This window comes from Lepisosteus oculatus, chromosome 9, assembly GCF_040954835.1.
Source record: "Lepisosteus oculatus isolate fLepOcu1 chromosome 9, fLepOcu1.hap2, whole genome shotgun sequence".
NCBI classification, from domain to species: Eukaryota; Metazoa; Chordata; class Actinopteri; order Semionotiformes; family Lepisosteidae; genus Lepisosteus; species Lepisosteus oculatus.
Window position 1 is genome coordinate 3,790,902 of NC_090704.1, and position 26,938 is coordinate 3,817,839.

Below are 26,938 nucleotides of genomic sequence, written 5' to 3' on the forward strand. Positions count from 1 at the left end.
ATATATCTAAATTTATAACTATAAATCATACCAGACAGTGACTGTATAATGACTGGCTCTGAAAGGGGTCACTTGCAGACCACTTCGGAGTCGCTGTCGTAGGAACTGTTTACAATGTTGGTTTGCAAAATATTTCATTTTGAACCCTTGCATGTGTTTGCTATAAGACCAAGATACTCTCTTTCATTGTTACATGTGTTGTTTCTTTCTTTGTGCTTGTTTGTGGTTTTGCAAGGATCCTACAAGGACTCAGTTTCCTGCTCAGTTTTGGGAAAATTGTGCGGTTTGTTTGCATGAAAGTCAAACAGGTTTTCTGCCGCTTTCCGTTTTTCACACTCCTGGTAATGAGCAGGGGATCGAAATCTAGACGTTTGCTTTGAGTTTTGTCATTGCTTTTAATTTTCCTTTCATCTGGGACTAATGAGCGGTTTCCTCTTTTCTCCCTGTAGAATGGCTGTACATATGTGGGATGTGGAGAGTCGCACGCTGACCACAGCACCGGTCACTCTCAGGTGAGTAGCTCTGCCGAGATCCCCTGGTCAGAACAGCAGCAGACCTGCTCAAAGCACGTGTGTTAGGGGTAAGCATTGGGTTGGACAGGGAGTACAAGGTCATACATCGATAGGGAGCATGGTGTAGCTAACCCATGCCTCTCAGGTAGTTTAAGACGGCCCAAGAGCTTCCTTTGTAGCTGCTGCAAAGTAGTTTGAATCAAGTCTGGCAAAAGCTACCCAGCCATGTGTTTGAAGCCGATACTCTGGCTTCATGAAACTGCTTCATGAATCTTGTTTGCCACCTTTCTTATACTCTTATGTTCAGCTGCAGTATTGGCTGGTTGGTTCGGCAGGTTTTCTCCGGAATATCTGATTTTTGCGTTCTTTATTAATGATAATGGAAACATCCTAAGCAACAGGTTATTTTTCTGGCTTTAGTGTTTTAGGCTGTGACATAAAATATAGTGTCCATAAATACATCCGATTAGCGCAGCCTTTTGACTTCTGGGAAAGATGCATTACCACAGTTATTGTTTTAAGTTCAGTTTGATTTGTGGATTATAGTACTTGTATAGCCAGCATTCATCAGATGTCGAGGGTGTCTCACTGGATTGATTGACTGACTGAAGAAACCTGAGACATGGGGAATGGTGGTACATAATTATTTCAATAGATTCTGTATTGAAACAGCAGAGAGAGCAGAAAGAGTCACCACGGTCAAAGGGAGCAGTACTAAAAAAAAATGCCCCTCAACACCTTGAACCTCTCATTTATGTCTTAATGGTGTGATAAATACAAAATAGTGGGTGATCACCTGTGACTCCATTTATATCTGAGACTTTTTTACTGGGGTTTATCACTTAAAAGCAAGCCTTTTGGTAGTCCAGTGACGTGCACATGTGCAGTACTTGCAGTATTTGGTGCCAGCTCTCTCTTCAGCGAGCTGGGTCTGGCTGCTGTGCAGGATGTCTGAAAGCATGTTTACTTATCAAATGGAACCCTTTTTATTAATGAACTCATGACTCTTCATTGGGATTGCTACAGCTTTTGGGTTCAGCCCAGTTTTCTTGAACAACGTGTGCTTAATTACAGTAGTCAGAAATGTGCATGACAGTCACTTAAAAAAAACCATGGTGTGTTACAGAAGCTGCAAAAGGCGAACAATTCAAAAGTCTAGTATTTTCTGGTGCAGTTTTACGTAGCTCTTCAGATTAAGCCGAGACTCTATTTCAGGGGGTGAAAAGCAGCTTGTAAGGGCTTGCAGGGAAGAAGGCAGAATTAATTGGTCGTTAAAAGAAATGAGAAAAATAGCAGCTTGTTATTTTAGGTGGTTCTCCAAACCACTTCTCTCTCTCAGACAGGATTTTCGAGAAACAAGAGGTGTTAACCCCCTTCTATGGCAAAGGTTCTTAATAAACGTTTCACAACACGCCCCGGTCAAAAATATTTGCCTCATTAATGTTAATGTCTCGAAAGCTAATTGTGATTCATTAATAATGTATTCTGGCATCTGCTGGGGTCCTGGCTCCTGAGCCCTGTGCCTGGGCTGCTGGGGTTACTGGGCAGGCTGTTGGCCTGAAGCTGCAGTTTCAGTGTGTTTCAAGGGCTGGTTTACAGGCTGTCGCTGTATTGCAGTCAGAGGTGGAATTTATAATTGCAGGGTTCTGATTCCACACAGTGCTTTTTGCCAGTGTTTTTTTTATCCTTCAGGGGGAAAGAATGCTAACTTTATGACCAGTTTCCCAGACAGCTGAGCTAACCGTGGTAGCTGGCATACATCGGATGTGTTTTGTGGGGGTACAGAGTGCGTACGTAATCCGTTTTGTTTCTGCAAGCTCACAGTATTTCTGAATTAATTTCCCGTGCGGCGGCTTCAATAATCAAATAGCTGAGCGTGGCGGTCAACCGCCGATCTGTCCGGGAATGACGATGAGGGAGTCGAGCCTTAACTCGTCAGTCCCCTTTCGTCTGGGGGGGGGGCTCCCGCTGCCGGGGCTGCTAACCAAAGCCTCTGGTTTGTGGAGGTGGCCCCTACGGAGATGATCAGAAACCGCAGTAGGGAAGACCACGGAGCGGCCCGGCAGGCCGTTTCAGCTTCGTTCCTTTAGGAGAGCCGAGCTTCGGCAGCGCGACCTCAGGAGCCAGCGGCCGGGTGCACGGGCCTGGATCGGGGGCCTCTGGAGCCGCGTGGCGCTGACGCCCCTCTGTCTCGCCAGGACGCGCGGCACAACCTGACGGTGAACCTGACCACCCTGCGCGTGTGGTGCTACGCCTGCGGGAAGGAGGTGTTTCTGGAGAGGAAGCTGGGGCCCCGCTCCCCAGCCCCGTCGGCCAAGCCCCATTCCCCCTTGCACACCTGCAGCCAGGTAGGCCCCTTGAGACCGCTGCGCGCTCGTGCGCTGGAGGAGAGGCAGGCTGGCTGAGTGACCGTGGCACTGGAACAGGGGGTGTCCCCCCCGAGAGATCCCGTCAGCCCCATCCTTCTTTTAGGAAGTACGACCCCAAGCCTGCTTGTGTGTGGTTGAGTTCACCCCTCCCTCCCCCATCATCTGTGTAAGTCTCTCAGTGATAAACAAGTGGTTATTAATTGCTGACCTGAAAGTGGGGGGGAGGCAGTCGTTATGAAATTTAGACCTAGCCATTTTGTTGGCTGTGTAAAAAAATACAGGGAATCTCGCTATTTCACAGCCTTTTCAGGTGGAGATGCCCAGCCTCCAACTACGGTACCTTCAACGCCGGGCCTTGGATCGAGCCGGTGCTCTCTGTGCAGAGCCTCCTGACTCTGGATCACATGGCGTTCTGAAGAGGCTGTGGAGTTGGTGCCTTTTGACACCACTCACACACCCACACAGACCACGTGCCGGCTTGGCCGTGCAGATCTTGAAGCCCGATCCATTATTATTTCACGATGTTTGTGCCTCTTTGGGATCGATTAGCGCTTCCTTTTCGCAATCATTTCTTGCCTGTTGGTTGAATTTTTTTTTTCTTCAATTCTGGGATCATGATAGTTTCAGTGGTGAAGTGTGCTTGATTGCAACTGATATGCAGAAGTGTACGTGAATCCACAGTCTGTCGTGGGCAACGTGCCTGGGATAGTTTCTGTTCTGGGTGTACAGTGTTTAAGTGTTAGGGGAAAAGGGTATTCAGTTCCTCACAAGTACAGTATGTGCTTGCATGCAGGCTTAATTTTGCTTTTTTCTCTAGCCTCTCTTGTTGTGGATGTGCCAGTGCCATGTGCCTTAATGTGGCCGTGTTCTCCCTTGTCTCTCTGGTGTCAGGATGTGAAAGTCCCTGGGAGCCCCGGATTGAGGATTCCCCAGGCAGCTGTCTGTGATGACCTAGATACAGAGATGGAAGAGGAGGATGAGTTCAGAACGAGAGGTATAGCCGTTGCTCATTGCCGCCGCATGTGACTGCGAGACGTTGTAGTGGCTCCAGCTCCTAGCTTGCCAGCGCAGGTGATCCAGACTGTCAGGCCAGATTCCTGTTGATGTGAACCAGTAGTCCATCCCACTAGCACCAGAGCACAGCAGTGCTTACCGTTGTCGCGATCGCTTGTATCGGCAGTGTAGCTGCAGTGGCATTCTGCAGCAAACTCATGGTGTCTGTGCTGACGGCTCTTCAGTAACGCATTAACTGCACATTTACTTACTGTCCTTTTGTCTCTGTAACTTAATTACCTTCTGTTCTTCTAATACTGATTGTCCTAGATGCTGCTGGTGGGGAAAAATTTGAAGATATTTGAGATATTTCCATGTAGCAAGGAGCAGAACAGATGCAGACACTGTTTAAAAGTCCCGAATTATGCTTTACAGTATGAATGACAGCGTCCTGCTGTACAGTTCAGCGTTTGATTTTTAACTGATCTCTCAACATTTGCGTTTCCCTCCAGGCCTCACCGGATTAAAGAACATTGGGAACACGTGCTATATGAACGCAGCTCTTCAGGCACTTTCGAACTGGTAGGTGGGGCTCCTCGGCTTAGTCTGCTGCCAGTGATGTTCAAGCCCGCTCCCAGAACTCCACTGGTTTTTATAGGTAACAAAGTGTGTGATTGAGCATCCAAGGTGGAATGAAAACCAGAAACAAGGTGGCAGCCCAGGACCGGGAGGGAATATCACAAATAGTATTAGTGTCTCTGCAAAAAGATGCTTCGTTTTATAAGGCCATTGAAAAAAGAGGTTGAGGTGACATGGCCTAGGCTTCAGTGATCTCTCTGTTCAGATCACAGTGACCTCATCTGCTGATGTTTTTGCCCCTCTTTTAGTCTGCGAGTGTAAAAAAAGCTTTAAAGCTGTTAAAACCCCTTTACTAAATAATGCTGTGTTTATTACTAGCTCATGCATTTTCTGTCTTGTTTTTTAGTGGGAGGAGGAATGCGTTCAATAGTATGAAATTACTGCAAATCTAATAGTGCTTTTAAGCTCTACTCTGATCTTATCGGATGAAGTTCTCTGCCATAACGAGATCATCTTTCAGCTCTGCTTATTGGTCTTATGACTGAATACAACTGGATTTGATTTGCAGCATCGGAGATTTCCTACATCAGGCATTCTGCTGGTGGTTTGGTGGTTGGGGGATTCAGATTTTATCTTTTCAGATATGGAGTGGTAGCGCGATTATACTTACTGAACGATGGATGTGCATCGCAGAGTTCAGAGCTCAAGGGATTCGACTGAGCTGTATTAATACAATGGGCCTTATAATGTTAATGCTATGTTGCCCCTTGATGTTCCTTAAAATCCTACAGTGCCCGATGATCAGCACATTAGGGTGTAACACCTTACAGTAATGTACAATAATTACTATGTATTTGCGCAACTAGTGTCATCTGCACTCAGTTGTCAGATACGACTAACGGGCTTTTTTTTTGCAGTTTGCTTGTTTAATGTGTCCCCTCTTTTTATTTGTGTCCCCTCTTCGGTTGAAGCCCACCGCTCACCCAGTTTTTCCTCGACTGCGGAGGTCTCGTGAGGACGGAGAAGAAGCCTGCTCTGTGCAAGACCTATCAGAAGCTGGTCTCGGACATTTGGCACAAAAACAGGTTGGCCTCCCGCGTCGCAGGTTTCAGATGCGGAAATGATCAGAGTACACACTGTCTGTAGCTCCCGTTTAGTGAGAATGAATGGTTCGCGGTCTGTCCTGTAGTCAGACTCTTGGCACTGTCTGTGTGGCCTCCCCCCAGGAGACTGCTGAGCAGCTTTGCAAGACGTGGGATTCAAATATTAAAACAGGGTTATTATGACTGAAGTGGATGCTGCAAGGGTGCCAAGATTTCTAAAATTGGAGAAGTAAACAATCAATGAGGAGGATCTGTTGGTTGCTGGTTGTGAAGTGATCTGAGGAGCTGATCCAGCTGTTTCTTGATCGAAACCAGGGTGCAGCTTCGAAGGGCAGAGTAGCTTGCTTCACATTCCCATAGTCCTTAGGTCAAAGATGTGCTTCCTTTTCTCCGTTTTAAGAATACCCCTACGCTTCTGTCCCACTGGTTTGTGTTTCACTTTAGATCACGAGGACTTCCTTGGGGTTGGCTTTGTCAGTGTATTTGAGGTTTCTGAATACTTGAATCTGGCCCCCCTGTCTTAATGGTTTAGGGTTATGGTGATTTGCTCATTCATTGATCATGAGTAGTTATGGACCTCAAACTGTAGAAAATGTAAACATCCTTGTGGCTAGCTAACTTCAGATATTTAATACAAAATCTTCTGGGTTGACCACCTATATATATATATTTAGTCATATATTTATTCTATTTTATCCAAGACAACTCAAATGTGGTGAAGCATTTAAATCATTTAGGAGATCATGGCAATAACGCAGCAGTTTATTATCTGAGTGTAATTAAATGCAGCTGTTTAATCCATTAGGTAACTGCCCGGTTTTGAAATGTTTATTTGTGCATTTTGTTGCCTTGCAGGCCTGGGTATGTAGTGCCAACAAGTTTATTCCAGGGAATAAAAGCAATCAATCCGTTGTTCCGCGGATATTCACAGCAGGTGAGTTGTAATTATACTCCCTAAATAACTTCTTATACAAAATGAACAAAGTAATTATCAAAATTTGTTGTTTTTTTATTTCCTTCAATTAAAACCGGTTTATAATGAATAAATCCTTAATGAGGAGTTCTTTAAAATCCCGACCTTATTAGTTTATTTACAGTCGTTGCGTCCTTGATTAACTATGTCCTTGATTAATTCAAAACTTCTCATACCACGTATACACAATACCAAGACAGGATCAGAGCTTTGACCTGCCATTCACTCAATAAAATTGACAACAAACTCAGTACCAAATGGAAGGATTTGTTTTTTTCTCTGCATAGTGGAAGCCTGCCCTTAAAGTTTGGGTTTGTAGTTTGCCTTTGGCAGGTGAGTTACAACTTTGATTTCCAGGCAAGTGTTTATAGAAATATATAGCAAAGCCAGCCATCTTCATCTCATACAAACGTAGGGGACGGAAGAAAATCTGTGACAGAACAGTGTTTTCTCATTTTAGTCATTTAGCTGATTTTAAATCTAAATTTATGATCCAGGAGAAAGTCAGTTATGCTTACAGGAAGAGAAAAGAAACTTTTGATTGTTATAGTCTTTAATAACTTCATGCTTCTCAGTAAAATCCTTTTGAAAGAAAAAAATTAACATGCTGTTACGAATGGCTCTATCTGTACTTTCCCTACTGTAATCATGGACTCTAAATTAGTCAGGGCTATTTATGCTCAGAGCACTGAGATGCTGTGATGGAATTCCTCTAAGTGCCTGTATTTGTTCAGTTGTAGCAGCTCGTGAATATTAATTTGTCACACCACAGTTACACTGCGCTCAAGATAATTAGCATTTCAATCGTAGGAATAACAAGCCAAGCACAGTGAGCGCTTTAGACAAAACATCTGCGGTTAGTCCTGCAGCCCGGCTCTGCAGTGAAGTGAAAAGAAAGCCGAGATCTAGACATTTCCCCTTCGTATGAAGGCAAAAGCAGAATTGCATGACCGGTATAAAAGATAGTGTGAAACTCAGATGCTACTTCCTCTGTTTTTTTAAAATGGTTCTTCTTTCGAGTAGATTATTTCCTTTGAGAGCGTTTGCCACCTAAACTACTGTATGTAGAAAAGGCCTTTCACTATGAACTGCACCAGGCAGGTATAAGCAGTGATACAAAGTGGGTTATTGAGCAGTATTGTTGAATAGTTCTGCAGTGGCCTTCTAAAAGGAAAGAGCAGTCTTTCTCACTGAGACGTGTAAAAAATGGAGTTGCAGGAAGTGTTGAAAGGGGGGTGAATTAGTTTTCCACATTCGTTTTGTGGTCGGCTGCCTGGCGTTGCGTGGTGTCTCTGGGACAGAGTGGGCAGAGTGTGGTGTCTGTGCCTGAACTTCCTAGGATTCCCAGGAGTTCCTGCGCTGCCTGATGGACCAGCTGCACGAGGAGCTGAAGGAGGTCCTGGTGGAGCCCGACGAGCCCTCCTCGCCCACCCTCACCCCCGGCGACGGCCCGGAGGACGACCGGGGCCAGTCCGACAACGACTTCCAGTCCTGCGAGTCGTGCGGCAGCAGCGACCGGGCCGAGGGCGAGGCCAAGCCCGGCGCGGAGGAGCCCGGCGAGGTGGCGATGCTCATCCCCGAGGAGGAGGTGCCCCCCGCGGCGAGCGGCAGGGGCCGGCAGAAGGAGAAGAACCGCGGCAGCAGGCCGTGCCGGGCCGGCTCCTCCGGGGACGTGGACAAGGACATCGACACCGCGGCCGAGCCCGCCGCCGCCGCCGTCATCAGCAGCCAGGGGGCGGTCAAGGTGCCCATGCAGGGCCGGGCCTCAGGTAACCCTGCGCTGAGCGTCCTCTGGCTCGACGGGGGCGGAGGGAGGGGAGAACCTCAGTGGGGGGGGGGGGACGTCTTCCAAACGAGCTGCAGCCGAAAGCCGTCGGAGCCCGTTGAGAATCGGCGTTTAGGAGCGAGGGGTGAAAGGTGAACGGCTGCGTTTAAACGTGGGGGAAGCTGTTCTCGGCCTCCCCCCCCCCCCCCTTGCGTGGTCGATGTCAAAGAACCGTTTCAAAATGCTTCGGCGTTTTTTAGAGCAGCCCTTTTGGGCCCACGCCGAAAATGTATGTTTTTTGGATGTCGCGTGTCCAGTCAGGTTCATTTACCTTGTTTCCTGCGCCTGTCCCTGTTTAAAAAAACGTTCTTGTCCGAAATCGACTCACGTTTTGATGATCGGAGCCTCCTCGTGTGAGGGCTACCTGTGGTAATGAAATTCCACAAAGGATTCTTACCATCCCGTCACATGCTAATGCTCTGCGTGTTAACTGAATTATTCTTACAGTCTGCTGTGTAGGGTGCACCGTGCTGTAACATGCCTTTTTATAGAATTCAAAACTCGTTTTGGTTTTGTTTGTTTTTTTGTATGGGTTCTGAGCCTGGGATAAGTGAGGAGCTTGTGTGAACGTTTGCTCATCAGTGTTCCTTCTCGTGCGTGCTTTAAGCAGACTGCTACCCGGACGTTCCGGCTTCGTTCGGCTCCTCCCGATCGCACAGCCCCACGCCGAATGAAGGAATCAACGCCAAGCTGTCCAGCAGTCCTCCTAAAACTGGCCCCGTGTGGTCAGGCCTGGCCCCTTCACACAAGAAAGGTGACCGTTGCACACTTTCCCACCAGACCCGTGCGCCGACTGTGGCAGACTGATTTCGCAGTCAACGCGTCTCCTCTGTTTGGTGTTAACTGTACGCGACTACGATCGGTTATTCATTTATTCTAAAGGTTGGCCGGTCTCCGTTTTATTTTTTGAATGATTCTTGTCTGATGCTGCTTCATTCAGGACGAACAGCGAAACATGAACCAGGGGGGTGCAAACTGTGTGGCGGTGTCTTTGAAACTGAAAGGGGGAGCGCTTGTTTACTTAAGGGGTTTTAAGAGTATGGAACAAGCTCCCCAGCTAGGTCATTGAAGTTGACACCCTGGTTTCTTTCACGAAGTGGCTGGACCTGCTAACTACCAGCTGGGCTAGATGGGATGAATGGCCTTTCCTAACTTGTAGTTCTTGTTTTTTTTTTTCGTGTTACGCGGTGGTTAGCTTGAAGAAAATGTAACTTGCTGAGGAAAATTGAAAATTGTGGCTTCTCGAAATCTGTCCTGAAAAGAGTACAGAATTCATTTCGTGATAAATCAGAACTTCTGGCACGGCCAAGTGAGGCTGCTTTGTGTTGGCAAGTCGAAGACAGTCAGCTCAAAGTAAACAGTCTAGTCTGATTTCACACTTGTTATAAATATTGTGGCTGGATTCTGTTTTTAGGGTGTCTGACTTTACAGATCATTGTGTCAGATCATTGGGCCGGACATTAAAGACCAGATTCCACTTGCAAAAAGTCCGTTTGACTGCACGGATCCAGTGAAAGTCATATACTTCCGTAAATACTTTCGGGGGAAGTTCAAGTAGCCAAATTCCCCGTCGACGATGAAAGACCAATCGTGCTTCTGTTTTGTAAACCAGTTCCGCCGTTCTCGCTGCCCAAGAACAAGACGCAGAAGAAGTACCGCAGCGTGATCTCGGACGTGTTTGATGGCACAATTGTCAGCTCTGTGCAGTGCCTGACCTGTGATCGGGTGAGTTTGATAGGCTTCAAGAGCACGTCGACTTGATTGCTCCTGACACATACTGACATGAAAATAACGGGCTTCGTTAGTGATACAGTGTACTCCTATTTAACCAGCTGGTTAACGGCAATAACAGTGTGAATATATATTACAACCTTTACGTTGCATATTTGCAAGCACAACCTTTCTGTCTGTTTTTTCTGTTTATGATGTTCTTTAAGCATAGTAACACTTCCCAAAGATTCCCGGCGTGGCATTGGTGATCTTAGACATCATTTGTTTTTAAGATTGTCTTTCCTGCTTAGCTTTCATTGGAACCCAATAGTGTGGCAAAAGAAAAACGAGGAGAAGCGGGTCCCTAGCTTGTAATGTTTTAAAAGCCGCGTTGGGGGGGCGTGTGGGAGGTGGCGGTGGCAGTGGATGTGACTGGATGCGCTGTGCGTGTGGCCCCCTGCAGGTGTCCGTTACTCTGGAAACCTTCCAGGACATCTCCCTGCCGATCCCTGGGAAAGAGGATCTGGCAAAGCTGCACTCCTCCTCGCACCAGACCTCCCTGGTCAAAGCCGGCTCATGTGGGGAAGCTTATGCGCCTCAGGGCTGGATAGCTTTCGTCATGGAATATATCAAAAGGTGGCCGTCAAGTGCTTGCAAACCGCCTTTATCGCATTTGTAAATGACTTTTGTTATTCATTGTACAAGATGTGTGTGTGTGTGTGTGTGTGTTCGGCACTTATCTTCCTTATTTTTTCCCACTCAGTTGGTTTTGGGGTCCGGTTGTTACACTGCAAGACTGCTTAGCTGCCTTTTTTGCAAGAGATGAGCTAAAAGGTGAGAGAAGCCTCAAGTTTCCTACAAGAAACTGAAGGCATTTGCTGCTCTGCACGACGTGTTCCAAAATGACTGCCAGTGAATGCAATTTCATTAACTACAGTTAACAGAAATCAAATCAGTGTGAACGTGGCCTTAATGTGTCCTTTGGGGGAAAAAAACTACACACTGTTGCTCAGTTTTTCACCTTCATTTTTCTTTTTTTTTTAGGGGATAACATGTACAGCTGTGAGAAGTGCAAAAAGTAAGCCACTGCAGATTGTTTTAATAGTACGCTATACACCCGTTCATGGCCAAAAACATGTTCTTTTCGTCACGTGTTGGTGTTTATTAGTATGCACGCAAGGGCTGAGGATGAAAATCTTGTGGCACTGCGCTGTCTTGCTACAGTCATAGTATCTTTTTCATGGGGTGCTCCTGAAGTTAAAAACTATCTGCTCGCTTTCCCTGTGGAGTAGACAGGAAGGGTCATTGAATAAGAAACCTGTGATGAACAATTCAGAGGACAACCTTTCCTGATGTGCGTTTACTGGCTGGTTGTAGCAGGCGTTCGGCAGGAACTGTAGGATAATCCAGTTCCGAGTTCTACATTCATTTTTTAATTTTAACTTGCAAGGTATTCATACGAAATACAGATTAAGAAAATTCATGTTTTTTTTTCTGCTTCAGGTTAAGAAATGGAGTGAAATTTTGCAAAGTACAGAGTCTTCCAGAGGTACTTATTCTGTTGATCCGTCTTCATTCGATTTTAAGAATCCCCGATAAATGTGGATTGCAGCTCCTGGAAGTGCATTAACCCAGCTCCCGCGCTGTCTCGGTACAGGTCTTGTGCATCCACCTGAAGAGATTCAGGCACGAGCTCATGTTCTCCACCAAAATCGGCACCCACGTTTCCTTCCCCCTGGAGGGGCTGGACATGCAGCCCTTCCTGGCCAAAGACAGCACGGCGCAGACCACCAGCTACGACCTGCTCTCGGTCATCTGCCACCATGGCACCGCCAGCAGTGAGTTCCACCGGCTGATCGCGCCCTTCTGAATGGTTTTTACAGCAGTTTAACATGAGGGTTCCGATCCGTTTAAACTAAATCGAGGACTAAAACGGCCAAAAAGTATTCATTGTAGTGGATGAACCGTGAACTGTACTGTTTCCCGTATCGTGTTACTGATAGTGAAGAGTTTACCAGTCCAAGTTTAAATATTTGCCTTTTCAGGTACATTCCTAAAAAAGGTCCAGTAAAAATGTTTTTTTTTTTACTGGTTGTTGCATTCTTTTCCATTTTTTTTACACAGTTTATGTAAAGTGTTGTTTTCATTGTCAAAAATGGCAGCAAGAAAATGACATCCTTCACAGCTGTCAGCCTAAGTCCTTGAACATATACAGCACATTTTTATACATGCTCTTCATTTTAGACATTCTGTGAATATCTCCTCCACTCACACCCTAGAACGCTTCCCTTTCAGTAAAGCTCTCCACTTCAAGTATGTTATTTTTCAAAACGGTATGTTGTACAAGGTAGTGAGTCACAGTACACATTGTTTTATGGATTATATGGCCACGTATGTCATACCACCTCTGTAAATGTAAATTCCAGCAACTAATTTCTTGGGCGTTATAATGCTTTTAAACAGAGCAGTGAAGAAATGGATTGGTTTTAATTTTCCCTGAGACAAGGTGAATGCTGAAGGTAATCATGCGATAATGTGGGTCACCCCCTGATGCACAGAGGGCAGCTCTGTTTCCTTTTGGTCAGGAGTGCCGCCCGAACAGTTCTTTAAGCACTGCCCTGTTACTGTCGAAAACACCTTTTTGTTTTTATCCTTCTGACCTCTCTAGGTGGTCACTACATAGCATATTGCAGGAATGACCTCAATGGCCTGTGGTACGAGTTTGATGACCAGAGTGTTACTGAGGTTTCAGAGGTGACTGTCCAAAACGCTGAAGCCTACGTCCTGTTTTACAAGTAAGACGGAGACCTTTCTGCTGGGGCGTTGAGATAAACGTCTTACGAGGAGAAAATACACGCATGACACTTAATGTACATTCATGCAGGTATCCAAATCCTGAAGCAGAAGAAGATAATGGGAAATCAAGGGATCTATATTATAGTTGTAAAGCCCAGTCGTAAGACATCATTGAGAATGTTCTCTGCACTTTTGGTCAACAAGATACAATAAAATATTGCTCCTCTGCACATAGTTTAGAAAACCACCACCACATTTTCTAGGGCATGAACAGAGAACATTGAGGGGACCTGATTCAGGTATTTGCAATTTTCTGAGGCATACTGTATATAAAGTCAACACAGTGGACTTTTTCAGAGACATCTGGTGGACCCAAGTATGAACTCGGGGGACGTTTGTTCAAAATTGGTAAAAGGAGACATTTTTTCACACAAAGTCAGAGGCATGGAAGAAGCTTACACAGACATGTTTTTTGACAGTAACACCCTGTCTTTTATCACAAATGGCTTGATGGGATCCTCAGGTCAGGTAGCTGCTAAAAAAAACCCTATATGGGTGAAAGGTCCTTTCTCATCTGTTCATTTTCTTGTAATGTGTTGAGAACTTGCAGTTGCCATGACTTCATGAGAATGACTATTTGGTCTTGCCTCCTCACATCATTTAGGGTTGTGGGGCTCTCATGGTCATCTAATTCCATTTAAATAACCGGATTAACGTCAGTTTCTGTCGTGTCAAGTTTGGTGTTCCTGATTTGTTCTTTTGATCAATGCATAATAGAAAGTTAAAAATCTTGACATCGAATTCAGAAATTCATGTCAGTGTTTTTTTTCTGTGATTAAAAATGGAAAAAGTAGCATTTTCGTAGTTTATACAGTGTTTATCGCCGAGACTTGAACTGAGTGAAATGTTACATTTTTTTAAATAGTCAAATGAGCAGTGAGGTACTACTACGTAATCATACAGCATGCAGGCAAGTACGTGCTTATGTGTTGTGGTGCTCTTAGTTCGAGAGAAACTTTGCCCCGAGTGGCTCGGTTGGCTGTGCTCATGGAGGTGCTGTGTCGTGCCAGGAAGAGCAACGAAGAGGCTCAGAAGGAGAGGCGGAGAGTGTCCAATCTCCTGAGCATGCTGGAGCCCAGCCTGCTACAGTTCTACATCTCCAGACAGTGGCTCAGCAAGTTCAAGACCTTTGCGGAGCCGGGATCGATTTGCAACAACGACTTCCTGTGCTCCCACGGAGGTAACGGACGACGTAGCTCTCGTTTCCTGTCTGCCACTTACTGATGCCATCCCCCTTTATTTCCTCCGATCTAAATAGGGTAGTTATAGTGCGACTGGAGTTCTCTTAGGCCAGGCCCGCGAGTTCTCAAAGAGGTTTCGTGACAATTGAAGACAATAACAGAACCAAGAGATTGTCAACAACGAATAGTTTTTATGCATTTCTTTATCTGTTCTTGCTAACTGAAATTTCTTCCAGGATGTATCCGAAGTAAAGCTGGGTCTACTGGGTTTTTGAAGGCAAACCTTTAATGTGACCACACAAAGTGCTTGCTGGCTGTACCCTTAAACGTGCAGCTGCTTTCCAAAGCTCTTTTAGCTCTCTTCTAAATGATGTGTATAGACAGAAACATTGATTGTAAACTTGAAATGAAGAAGAAATTGAAACCATCTGTGTGAAAGCTATGCCAAAAAACAATCTGTCTGCTGTTTGTTCAGATTGTTTTTGTGCTTTTCAGCTACTGTTCAGTACCTACTCTGTTCCTTACTTGTATTCAGGTTGGAGATTAAAAAGCAGAGCTAAATAACTCCATGGGCTCTTTCAGAACTTTGAGCAGAACCTGTTGGTAACTAGTGTCTATCTGAAGTGCAAAACTTGCAAGCAATACATGTCGAACACCACAAAATATATGTACTTTACAATTTGATCATGCCAAGCTTGACATTGGTACTTATTATTCGTTTACTGTGACAGTAATGTAGTTTACTCAGTAGCTGAAAAAAACCCAAAACAATTCAGTGGTATCTGTTGTTAGTGGTATCTATATTCTCTTGTGCTTACCTAGGATCTTAGAGATCAGTTCACACAGCACAAAATTGAGTGTGACACATTAAGAAGAATTTGGTGGTACCCACTGTCTGTATGTTTGATGGCATGGTTTTTTGGGGTCTATAAATTGTGTGTGTGTGTGTGCTCTGAGATGGAGTCCTGTGGCACCTAGGAACTTATTCCACCTTCCTCCCTATATTTCAAGGATAGGCTTTGGATTTACGTGACCCTCACCAGAAATAAGTGCCTTCATGACGATAGCTGGTTACCCATTCCTGAGATACCCTGCAGCCTTTCATGTGTGCACTCCTTGTGTTCTCTGCAGGTGTGCCACCTCACAAAGCTTCCTACATCGAGGACCTTGTTTTAATGCTTCCCCAGAATGTCTGGGAATATCTGTACAGCAGGTGAGGCCTCTGCCACTGTGGCTCTCTGTGCCAGCAGTTTGCAGACAAGCGCTCGATGTGCTTGTCTCTGTCAGCATTGAAAAACCTGGGTCTGTCTCTGATCATGTTTCCTCTTTTTTTTTCCCCCAAGGTATGGTGGAGGTCCAGCTGTTAACCATCTTTATGTGTGTCACACGTGCCAGACTGAGATAGAGAAGCTCGAAAAAAGAAGAAAAACAGAGCTGGATATGTTTGTTCGGGTATGCCTTTTTGGCAAATTAAATTCAGTCAGACTGAAACATCATAATTAGGCTTTCTGGGTCTGTGCAGGAAAATGCATGATAATGTATTGAGTTTTGGAGTGAAATATTAAAGCCCATCTGCATTACTTGGTTGGGAAACTACAAAGCAATCTGGAGAACTTTTTGTTCTGTAGTTTTAATAGGACGGTGAGGCAAGTGGTCCATTTGATCAATAGCACTGAAGCTTTTACCAGTGCGAAAATTACCATAGCCCTCAGTAAGAAGCGCTACCAAGTGTAGCAGGTGTGAGCCCTCTTTATATGGCAGTGCAGTGGGTTTTGTTTTCTCAGCATTTTAAAGAAGTTGGCCAGCAGCCTCCTTCAGAACTGAGGCAGAGAACAGAGAGTGTAATTGGTAGGGCAGCCCTCTCATCCTGTCTTCGCTGTTTAAGATTCCTGTGCCGTGATCCTGCTGTGCTGTGAGATATATCCTTCGAGATACTTTGAACTGCTCGCATGATAAAAGATCAAAATGTCTGTCCTAAAATGAAAAGGTCCGTTAATAATTCTTGGCAGCCGGTTTACTGGCTTTAACCTGTTGTGAGCTGAATTGTCCTGAAACCAAAACAAACGTGACCAAATCAAAGATAAAATGGACTTCCTTTATTCCCCTGTTGAAGGTTTTATGTAATCGGATAGAAACGTGTTGTAATTAGCCTTTCTGGTGCTGTTCGCGTTACAGAATTTTGGAGTTTTTGCCCTACAAAATATTTTTGGGTTATTTTAATAACTTTGTTTGTATCAGTGTTATATATCATGTATTTCAAGAAGGGGAAACAAAATCCGTTGAACAGTATCCTGCAAGACTGTACATATTTAATTCTAGGTTTTCACCCATATTTTGAATCAAAGATGGGTGGGGGCATCTCTTAATAATTCCTTAAGGCGTTAATATAATATATTTAAAGGAACAATAACCTTTTGTTGTAGGCTTGAAACCCCCCACCCCACCCCTCCCAGCCTCACCACAAACACAGAGATAAGGAAACTGCCAGTTCTTGTCATAAACACTGCCAAACATAATAGATCCATTTCTGTCAACAGCTGAACAAAGCCTTCCAGGAAGAGGAAGCCCCCGCAGTCATTTACTGCATCAGCATGCAGTGGTTCAGAGAGTGGGAGGGCTTCGTCAAAGGCAAGGACAATGGTGAGTCCCTCATAAAAAAAAAAAACCCTGCCTCCGCATCTCCTGAGCTTCACACTCGCCACGTCTTCCAAATAATAAATTAGCCGGCATGAAACTCTGAGCTTCTGCTTCACTTTCCCTCTCGAAAGCAGGTTATAAATAGCCAGAGCTCCCTCATCGACAGGCAGTTCTGCTGCATCTTTCGTGAGATGCATATTTTCTCCTCGTAAGACGTTTATCTCAACGCCCCAGCAGAAAGGTCTCCGTCTTACTTGTAAAACAGGACGTAGGCTTCAGCGTTTTGGACAGTCACCTCTGAAACCTCAGTAACACTCTGGTCATCAAACTCGTACCACAGGCCATTGAGGTCATTCCTGCAATATGCTATGTAGTGACCACCTAGAGAGGTCAGAAGGATAAAAACAAAAAGGTGTTTTCGACAGTAACAGGGCAGTGCTTAAAGAACTGTTCGCCGTTCCTCACGCTGGCCGTACCCGTGAGCCCTGAGACCGCTAGACCGTTTCTGTAACGTGCACACGCAGCCAGGGTCTCATCGATCAGCCAGCCCCGAAATTCATTTCGTGCGGCTGTCACCGGTTCGGCATCGGTCCTCAGTCGTTCCCGTTTGTCCAAAGCCAGACTCTTCATCGGTATTCTGCACATTTCCTTTGGGGTAGATGATAATGCCATTTTTTTTTTTATGGCAAATGGCTGTGTAATCATTTTAATGGTTTCAATGCTGTTCCGTAAAGACAGGAATTTTGTAGCCATATGTTTTTAAATTTCAAGCTTAATGTTCCTTCAGATGTGATCCTGCTCGTTATTCCCAGCAGCATTGTGTCCGTATAGCCTTAATGATAATGGTCTAAAAAATGGCACTATTTATTAGTATTGTTTGGTACTGCTGAAGGCTGAAGACACGCTAAACGGTAAACTGGCTTCTCATGGTAAACTTATAAAACAGGAATTGTCCAAAGCTGTATTTCTGTCATTAGTCAGAGTAAAGCTTGTGGTTAATGTTTTAATGGAGAAGTGCAGAATCCACTTCTTTCCTTGTTTGTCTGAAGCAGATTATTTCAAAATTATTCTGTTGCCAAAATTAAATTAAAAGTTCTGCCGTTACCCTGGCACCCCACAGCTACTTTTCGTCAAGCATATATCTCTGTCCACCCATCTACAACTGCACGGTGTGTTGATGACTGCCCTTTCAAAACTGAGCTCTGAAAATGTCATCCACCCTGTATTACATGCAATACCGTTGTCCTTATGACTCAGAGAATAGGGTTTTAGAATCTAAAACAGTCTGAATGCAAACCTTTGTAATTGGTAGCACATGGCGTTTACTAGTTCCATTTGAATCTATTGATTCCATATGAAAAGCACTGTGTAAATACTTTGAAATGATGTACTGAAGTAAATTGCACACCAGAAATGTGGCCATTAGATTAACTGCCCTATTAAATTGCTCATAACCTTTGTTGTTCCAAATACAGTGTGTCCTGAGGGTAGTAATTGATTATTCATTTTAAGTTCCCTTTTTGCATGTACTTCCAATACTTACATCTTATTCAGAGCATTTTTATGATTGCGATTCGATCACCTGCTGTTTTCTCCCCAACATTTTGCTCTTGTAATTTAAAATCTAATCTGAGTTGCTTTGAGATGAGAAGCACATTAGACATTTTAATGTAGGCTTTCATTGTTTCCTTTCAGTGCAACTTGATTGAAAGCTTGTCGTTCCTATTGTATATTCTGTTCTTAATAGGTGAGCACACACTGCTGTTAAAACAGTAGTATCAATCATAAGTATTTCAAAGTGAACTTGTTTTTGTCTTTTCCTTTAGATCCTCCTGGGCCGATTGATAACACCAAGATCGCTGTGAATAAGAATGGGCACATCACACTGAAACAAGGTTATGACTCAGCTCCTGTCAGACGTTTTGGCTTCATTTTTTATTTTGTTGTGCGAAAGGACACTGCTCTCGTCCCATGACTCTGCCGACTGGAGCATTTTCAGAAACGCCCGCTACAGTTATAGTGGGGATAGGCGTAATTTGTTAAATCGGCTCAATCTCCGTCTTTGAATTAATTAAAGGTGCCCACCCGAGCACAGCCGGTGTTCTGCGATCACGGGTTCGAGCCCTGGTTATGTCAGCTGCCTAGTGTGTCCTAGATTCCTTAAGTAGAGCCTCTCAATTGATTGAGCGATTCATTGATTGATGAGCGAGTGCAGCAGAGTGTAGGATGGGATTGGTCAGCCAGGGCTCTGCCCATGACCCCTGTGACCACTGGACAGTCAGTGAGGGGCGCTCCTCTCTTCCAGTGCTGGGTGCTGGACACCCTGCATGGGACTTGGCTGCCTGTGACGTGTCGAAAGTGGCCCAGAGGTGGGTGAGTCGGAAACACCTGACTGCGTTTCTCCCCTGTGAGCCGAGACGCCCCAAAAAACACACATTCTATTTTTTTTTTTAAAAAGCCATGGGGATCATTCCTTTACTCTTGCGATGTTTGATTGAAATAGAAATTTGAGGATCTTTTCAAAGATCTTTCTTGTGCAACCCAATAATTAATCATCATGTCAGTTAAACAAAACAGTTCCTGTAGTCAGTAAAGCACAGTAGGATTAGTTGTATACGGAGGTTTTTACTTTTTCTCCTGTGCAGCAGTGTCCGGGGGTAACCATGCTGTTCTTGTGGAGAGCCATAGCCTTGTAGGTTTTTATAGCTCTTCAATATCACCAGGGGTTAAATACTAGGAACCGATGTCACTGTTGACGGACTAAGCTAATTTCTCAAGGTCTTGAAACGAATGCCCCCCAAGAAAACTTCAGCGCTCCGGAATCGGGGGGTTGTCACCCCAGTTAGAGATTTACCGTCCTGCGCTGGCACTCTTGTGTTCGCATCTGCTACGTTGCAAGGATGAATAGAAAGGGAGCATGTCCAGGGGCTGCCTGTTGTGATTCCGGTCACCAGAGCTCGGGTTTATAAGAACTGGAGCTGGCGTTAAGCTTGAAAGCAAGGAACGCGCGCATGCATGCTCGCACAGGGGCAGGACTGTGACCTTCTCTCACTGTGTGCCGAATTTACAGGGGCGGATTCGGGACAGATCTCCGAAGAAACCTGGAACTTCTTGCAATCAATCTACGGGGGGGGCCCGGACGTGACTCTGCGGCCGAGCGTTGCGCACCAGGACTCCGAGCTCTCCCATGCAGAAGAGAAGATAGAGGTGGAGACCCGTTCTGTGTAATTCCTGCGCCGCGAGAGAAAATAAACGCACCCCTTTTTTTGCACTCGACAAGCATTTTTTTAAAGCAAAAGGCATTTGTGGAAGGATGTCGTCATTTTTCTTTTTTTAAATTATATGGGCATTGTTATTTTTGACAATCGATGGAATAAGTACATGACAAAAGAAGAACTGTATTTGTATAGAAGTTTCTTTTGCCACTGAAGACAGTAGTTAGTCTAACAGGCTGTGATTAAACAAGTGTGTTGACCTACTGTGCAGCAGAAGAAATTATAAATGGTCTTTTTTTGTAAATCAATTAGATTAAAAACCAGCCCTTGTATTTAAACCCCAATTATGTACTTCAAACTGTAAAAAATGCAATGCATACAATAGTAGTCATTTTAGAAGTAAATCTCTTTATGAAATACTGTCTTAGAGTGGTTAAAAAACCAAAAATGGATAGCTAAAAGGTTTTCAAAAATGACACAAATTTTAAGGTTATCAAGGGATACTAAGTACTTACCAAGTAGTCTCAGGAAAGAACTGTTTTGCACTGTATTGTGGACAAAGAAACAGCATGCTCACACAAGTGATGCCTGATATATTTTGAATGTACCAGTACATGAAGTACTTATGTTAAGTCCTACTGTTTTATTTTTATTTATCCTATAATGGATTAAATCTAATAAGTTGTCTTTTGTGAGAAGCACGGCAGCTCAAGGGCGGGGCTATAAGGGAAGGCTGTGCACAAAAGAGAACAGGTTTTAAACAGGTTTGTACTTTTACAACTTTGATTGCATTGGTCTGCATGTAAATGCAACATAATGTACACTTAAGCAAAAACTTTCTGTCCCGTCTGTGAAGATATATGTACAGAATACATAATGATTTATTCAGATCCAGGGATTTTTATTTGATGCTATTTTGGAAAAAAAGACATTCTTTTATGTTCATGGGCATGATGGTTTTCTGTGTTAGGAAGCTGGAAAGGTGCTCTTTTGTACTTGGGGGGGGAAGATACACATGGAATGCTTCATAACAGGTAAATACAGTATGTTCTGTCTTTGGTTGATGCTATTATAACCTTTAAAATATCTGAAAACCAAGCTCTTCAATAAAAAGTGTGATCAGACTCTTATGCTTTACAGTTTTTGATTAGCTTATAGTAACATGCTTTCAGTGTAATGGATTAAACTAAAAAGAACACATTCATTGGACAGATAAGCACCGTCACTTTTATGATGCTACGCTGGCTTTCTGCTTTCTTTACACAAGGCACAGGGATGTATGAAGCAGTTGGATTAAAACCCTGAAGCATCTCCCATGGATGCAGCTACAAATGTAGGAAAGGCTGTGCAGAGTCCTCTACGTAGCCAGTGTAGTGTGAGTGATACAAATGTGTATTAGATTACCCTGGCAATGTCAAGATGGCATAACAGCTGATCCATGAGCTGTACAAAAACACCACAGGAGCCCTTTCTTTCCATTCATTTTGCTCATATATTTAATGAAAGCTTTCGTGTACATTTATTTGTAAAGCTGATATTCTGTTAGCAGTCTTCCCTGCATGCACTGCATCTATTTTGCCAGTCTTGGGGGATATGATAATCAGGTACAGAGGCCACTGCTCTGAGCAGCTTTAATATTGCTCAAAGAAACCAAACTGGAATTGTTACCGCATGGTCCAGAGCGAGTCGAAAGCTTTCTCGCCTTAGAATGTGTAGCTAGTGGTGAGATATGGCCACATTTTTTCTTAGGTCAGCATCGGTGTCTCGATGCCATACAACAATCAGCTTTCACTTCCTGAGCTGAACACTAAAGCCTCCCTGAATCGCAACAGCTGAGTCACCGGCTTTTGAAAAGCTCCGCAGCGCATTGTTGTGTCCAGAGAAGAAATGAATCGACAGCTTTATAACCAAGACTAAATGACGCACAAGTCGGGATAAAGTCATGGACACAAGTTTGCAAGCTGCCTGGAAATCTTGAGAAGATGTATTTGTGGTGAAGATAATCATTCAACCACACAAATTAAATGGGTAATTGTTTTGATTCACAGATGTAAGTTGAGACTCCCATTTTATACGAAATGGCTTGATATAAGACATTTTTTACTGCCTTCTTTTGCATTTACTGCAAAATCTGTATTTTGGACAAGTTTTGAAATTGTAGGTAAAATTCTGCCTTTTTGGGGGGGGGAATTCAAATCAATCCACACCTTGAATCAGGTGATTTTATTTAATCTGAATAAAGTGAGAGGAATGCTGGGTATTTACAGAAGATATTATGCAGGCAGGAAACTGAAAAGAAGACCTACGATCGTGTGGAACAGGACGTTTGCTCCCCGTTTCATGAAAGTTACAGCAGAAACTGAAACTTTTACATCTGGAAAGAGCGTGTAAGTGTGCCTGAGGGTTCAGAAAGAAGGAACAGGTAAGCATGAGTCGTTCGATTTCTACACAAAATGGTCACAACTCTAATGTACAAGGAAGTGAGCTGCAAAAATATGAACGGCGCAAACAATAGAGATAGCAAAAAGTCAGTTGTGCTACCCTTATTTACTGTTACGGGCAACTAAAATTTAAACAGGAATTTTGTTTAAGGATATGCTTGTGGCAACCCTGCTGGTTTCAGGCTGTCATTGTCAGGTGTGCGCTATAAGGACTAGCTGGGGTCAAAGGTCACAGCGTACCCTGTGATTTGATCCACCTTTCGCTGTTGACATAGAGCACTTCTCTCTGCTGCTCCAATCTTCTCCTTTTCCTGGGGCTTGTCTTCCAAGTTCTTGTCTTTCTAAATTTTCTTACAAATGTTTGGCCACACCTTATCCTGATCTAAAAGCCTTTTGCAGAGTTCTTCTTGGAGGGAGACGGAAATGTCTTTTTGAGTTTTGCTCTGTGGTATAATGGATATTTGGGGGAAAAAAGGGGCTTTTCTTATCGTGTAGGTCTTCCACTTTGTCTCAGGCCTGGCCCGTTTTCTACCTCTGGCGTTTGTCTCATTCTTAGTACCACCAGGAGGCTGGAGAAATCAAAGACATAAATCCCTGGCTCGTTCCTGAAAGATATTAATCTTGCTGCCCCCTAACAATACATTAAAGAAAGAGTGCATCTTAATTTGAAAACACCCTTCTTACAGCAAATTACAGTAAATAGGAAATAGACAAAGCACCCCTTTGGGAAGCACGGACAGATTTCCCATGTTTGTCAATTTAAAGAGATTCTGATTTAGCAGGCAGGGGTATGAGTGCAGGAACAGGGAGACCGAATGACTTTGCGTTGCTAGGTAGCCTATCGGTCATCAAAGCAAGGAAACGTGGACTGTAGCGATGCAGCCCAACAAGACGCTGCGGTTTATTTTGTTGTTGTTGGAAAACAAGCGAGGCGACTTTTCAAGCGTACGCGTTATCAGTCCGCTTATAGCAATACACATAGATCAAAGGGCGCGTTAGATGGATGCATACTGACGTTTGGGCCTGCGCAGTCGGGGACTATAAAATAAATTACTGGAAATGAACCTGGCCTGGTGAAGCCGGGCCAGGAGATGGCAAAATGAAAACTACATCCAGACACTCTGATATACTGATACCCTGTCTATTGTACAATAACAGTAAGTTAACATTCTGTTGCCGAATATTGCTAGCTAATGCCTCGTCCTCGATTCAGGGTATTTTGGATCATATACAATCTGTTTTACAAAGCTATTGGAAATTGTGGGTCAGGTGTCAGCACAGAATTTATACCTTTCAAGGACTGGTTAACTTTATACCTAACTCGTACATTGTAGTCTTTTTTTGGGTGTAAATATGGAAAGAATGACACTTTAATAAAATCGGAAAAACATCCATCTCACCCCTGTCTGATGTGCAGAGAGCTGCATGATGATAGAGGCCAGTCACGGTTATATAACCGGAGAACACCAGAGCGGAAACAAGCCAGAGGAAGTAATTAAGCCCATCTAGCCCGTTTCACACTTGCTAGCTAATCGATTCAAGGGTCTCATCCGGCCATTTCTTGAGAGAAGCAAGGGTATCGGTTTCAACAGCACAGCCGGGGAGCTTGTTCCAGACTCCCACAACCCTTTGGGTAAAGAATGGCGTCCTGTTCTCAGTTTTAAATGTACTTCCATGTAGGGCCTGCTTGTGCAAGCTTGTCTGGTCTTGACGTTGAGTGCCCGGATTCACGAGAGACATGTACTTTAAACATTTCTAATCGCCTGCTTTTCAATACACTCTTACGAAGCGAGATCTGGTTAAAGGAGGTCTGGTCCGGTACCGATTAATTTCTCTACCTCTATTTTCCGTGGGGAGGAGAGCAGAGTGATGAAGCCAGTTCAGAGATGGGGGTTATTAGGAGGCCCTGACTGGTAAAGGCCAGGGGGGGGATTTGGCCAGGATGCCAGGGTAACACCTACTCTTTTCGAGAAACGCCCTGGGATTTTTAATTTTTAGAGTTGCTGGCTTGTATTTCTAAAATCCTTTCGGTTCTTAAAATAGTAGAATGAGGCAAGAAAGGGGCATGAAATCTGTCCCTGATGCCTGGATTTCAGCACGTCTCCCGTTTCGACGACTGCGTTGAATTTGGCCAGCGGGACCACGCGGCACTAAGACTAATTACGATGAGAGAGTTTGACGGCATCGTTCCCACCTGTGTCCGCACCTCATTCACTGATACACAATAAGAGTTGCTTTGAAAGCTGTCGGGCAGCAGCATTTTTAAGCCAAACTGAAACAGAGCGCTCTGCTCACAGTACTTACTGGAACTGACAAACATAAAGAAGATTATTTTGCGAGACTAAGTCCTGGGCTTGGGGATCTGTTAAAAATCAATCAGTTGGCTCAATTAAGGGTTCAATCAGCTTAAATGATTAAAAAGCTCAGTTTTGGAATGAGACCCAAAGACACAGGGGTACTTCAAGGCCAGGACTACAAAAATGTCACTCAGTGTGGGGGAAAGCACGAGTACTTCCGGTGCACTTGCGCTGTCCACCACTAGGGGGCAGAGCATCCCTGAAATCGGCCTGTGTGAGGCTGTAGGCAGTGCTATGCCCTTGCCATACTGATGAACAGGACGACAAAGGATATGGGTGTCTGCTAAGCGTATAATATCGACAAGAACCCTCCTGAGTTGTGTGTGCTACAGGTCACGGCCAAGCACTTAATGTAAGAAATGTCAAGTTCAAATTCTTGACTAATTAATCCTCCTTTGGGGGTGACTTGGAGGACATCATAACGATAATTCTAACAACAAGCATCCTAGTAAGATCTTAAATCTTTTAAGGACAATTCGCGAGCACGCCAGGATCGACAAACCTGCCACTACTTAATTTTATTGTACTGTCGGGTGTATAATTAAAAAAGGCTTACAGCTGGCGGCCCGTTCTTCAAAATTAATATGTTTTCCACAGCCAGGCACCCGTGCTCGTATCGGCTATAAGGACTGTGTCCTGCAGAGTTGGCGATCGATTCCCTGAACCGGCCTTAAGGCGTGCTGGGCCCTCCAACCCTGTGCCGTGCAAACCAGCCCAAAGCAGAGCTTGCAACTCGGGACGCTTGTCACCTCTACGAGAGTGAGCACCCACATTCCCAAATCCCACGTTTTATCCTCTCTGTCGGGGGGCGTCCCAGCCGGGGCCCCGTTTTTCACAGGGCGACCTCGCAGCCGCTCCGCCACTGTCGATCCAACGAAGTGACCAGGGAACCCATCTCCTGGCCCGGTTCATTTCCAGTCGTTTATTTTATAGTCCCCGAAAAGCTTGAAAAGTCGCCTCGCTTGTTTTACAACAACAACATAATATATAAACCGCAGCGTCTTGCTGGGCTGCACCGCGACAGTCAACCTTTGCTTGCTTGGATGACAGATAGGCTTACCTAGCAACGCAAAGTCATTCGGTCTCTATCGCATCAGGTTAATAATTAAACCCTCCAACCGGGAAAGGGAAACAGACGCACAATAGGTTCACAACACCTTATATAACAACCTCCTCTTGCCCCGTTCATTTTGTTTTTCACATGCAAAATTACAACCACTCCACACAGACCGGAACACGAGGTCAGGGAGACCTGTCAAAGCAGAGTTGTGAATGACACAAACCCTGATCGATGCGTCTGCCCTACTTTTCGACGTGAATATATATATACATTACTCCCCCACCCCGAGGGGACATTAAAGTTTTTTTATCAATTTAAGAGGTCAGCCGGGTGCCGTCTAAGATGCGGCTCATGTCTCAGATGCGCGGATTTAGGAGACGGTGCGGTTCCGAGACAAAGCACGTCCAATGCAATAAACACATTTAGTGTCCCAAAAAAATCGGTGCTCGTTAGTTTTCGTGTCGTGACTAGAATGCAAAATCCCCTCAACACCTAACGCCATGTCTTTGATATTATTTAAACGTAAGATTTGATTATTTTTTTTAAAAAAAATACTTTTCACCTATATTTCTTCTCATTAATGTTCCTCCTAATCACGCCAGTCCTCCCGCGCACCCGTGATCTCCCCCCAGCTCCAGTTCTACACGAACTTCAGACGCGATCGTTAAAGGTTGAACGTCTACGGGTAACAACAAAAACAAAAAACACAAAAAAAAAACAAAACTAAAGACGGAAATCGAGCGAGCGCGGCGGTCATGCGACAAGCCAACGGCAATAAAAAAAAAAGACTTATTTCAGCGGGCTGATCCCAGGGCCAGGGCGATGTGCTGCAGTGACCCAGTATTGCAGAATGCACGGTGCCCATGCTGCAGGCTCGTAGCGCGCACACACACACACGCACGCACACACGCTAATGCACTGCTGTGCCGAGCGCGGCGGGATTGTGGGATTCGGCAGCGAGCCGCGCGCACGGAGCCAGGGGACAGCCAACATGGCGGCGGCCGCGAGCGCAGCGAGCCCCTTGCGGAAGTGAGGTAAGTCGAATTCTCGGGCTCTGGAAACGAAGCCGTTTCTTCGCGATTAAAGGACGCGCCCGGGTCGCGCCGCCGGGTGAAAAAAAACAAAAC

The 26,938-nt window shown here is 44.7% G+C and overlaps 2 protein-coding genes across 6 annotated transcripts in view; both read left to right on the plus strand.

The window, feature by feature from the left end:
• usp33 (ubiquitin specific peptidase 33) overlaps nucleotides 1-21,077 on the plus strand; it is a 30,716-nt gene extending 9,639 nt beyond the window's left edge. Inside the window, exons 4-24 of one of the 2 annotated variants that reach the window (XM_006634682.3) lie at nucleotides 450-512; nucleotides 2,711-2,860; nucleotides 3,773-3,875; nucleotides 4,387-4,456; nucleotides 5,425-5,538; nucleotides 6,412-6,490; nucleotides 7,869-8,298; nucleotides 8,965-9,108; nucleotides 9,967-10,079; nucleotides 10,528-10,700; nucleotides 10,828-10,898; nucleotides 11,109-11,142; nucleotides 11,568-11,613; nucleotides 11,722-11,902; nucleotides 12,733-12,859; nucleotides 13,931-14,100; nucleotides 15,233-15,314; nucleotides 15,445-15,553; nucleotides 16,639-16,741; nucleotides 18,565-18,633; nucleotides 19,809-21,077. In XM_006634682.3, coding sequence (XP_006634745.2) covers nucleotides 450-512; nucleotides 2,711-2,860; nucleotides 3,773-3,875; nucleotides 4,387-4,456; nucleotides 5,425-5,538; nucleotides 6,412-6,490; nucleotides 7,869-8,298; nucleotides 8,965-9,108; nucleotides 9,967-10,079; nucleotides 10,528-10,700; nucleotides 10,828-10,898; nucleotides 11,109-11,142; nucleotides 11,568-11,613; nucleotides 11,722-11,902; nucleotides 12,733-12,859; nucleotides 13,931-14,100; nucleotides 15,233-15,314; nucleotides 15,445-15,553; nucleotides 16,639-16,741; nucleotides 18,565-18,633; nucleotides 19,809-19,966 — 2,589 coding nt within the window. In that variant the 3' untranslated portion in view covers nucleotides 19,967-21,077. The remainder of the gene's footprint in view (nucleotides 1-449; nucleotides 513-2,710; nucleotides 2,861-3,772; nucleotides 3,876-4,386; nucleotides 4,457-5,424; nucleotides 5,539-6,411; nucleotides 6,491-7,868; nucleotides 8,299-8,964; nucleotides 9,109-9,966; nucleotides 10,080-10,527; nucleotides 10,701-10,827; nucleotides 10,899-11,108; nucleotides 11,143-11,567; nucleotides 11,614-11,721; nucleotides 11,903-12,732; nucleotides 12,860-13,930; nucleotides 14,101-15,232; nucleotides 15,315-15,444; nucleotides 15,554-16,638; nucleotides 16,742-18,564; nucleotides 18,634-19,808) is intronic. The other variant, XM_015355370.2, reaches the window with a different exon arrangement.
• Nucleotides 21,078-26,742: 5,665 nt separating this feature from the next.
• zzz3 (zinc finger, ZZ-type containing 3) overlaps nucleotides 26,743-26,938 on the plus strand; it is a 30,807-nt gene continuing 30,611 nt past the window's right edge. For 3 of the 4 annotated variants that reach the window (XM_015355348.2, XM_006634768.3, XM_015355352.2), the window contains exon 1: nucleotides 26,743-26,845. The gene's annotated coding sequence lies outside the window, so the exon portion shown is untranslated. The remainder of the gene's footprint in view (nucleotides 26,846-26,938) is intronic. The other variant, XM_015355349.2, reaches the window with a different exon arrangement.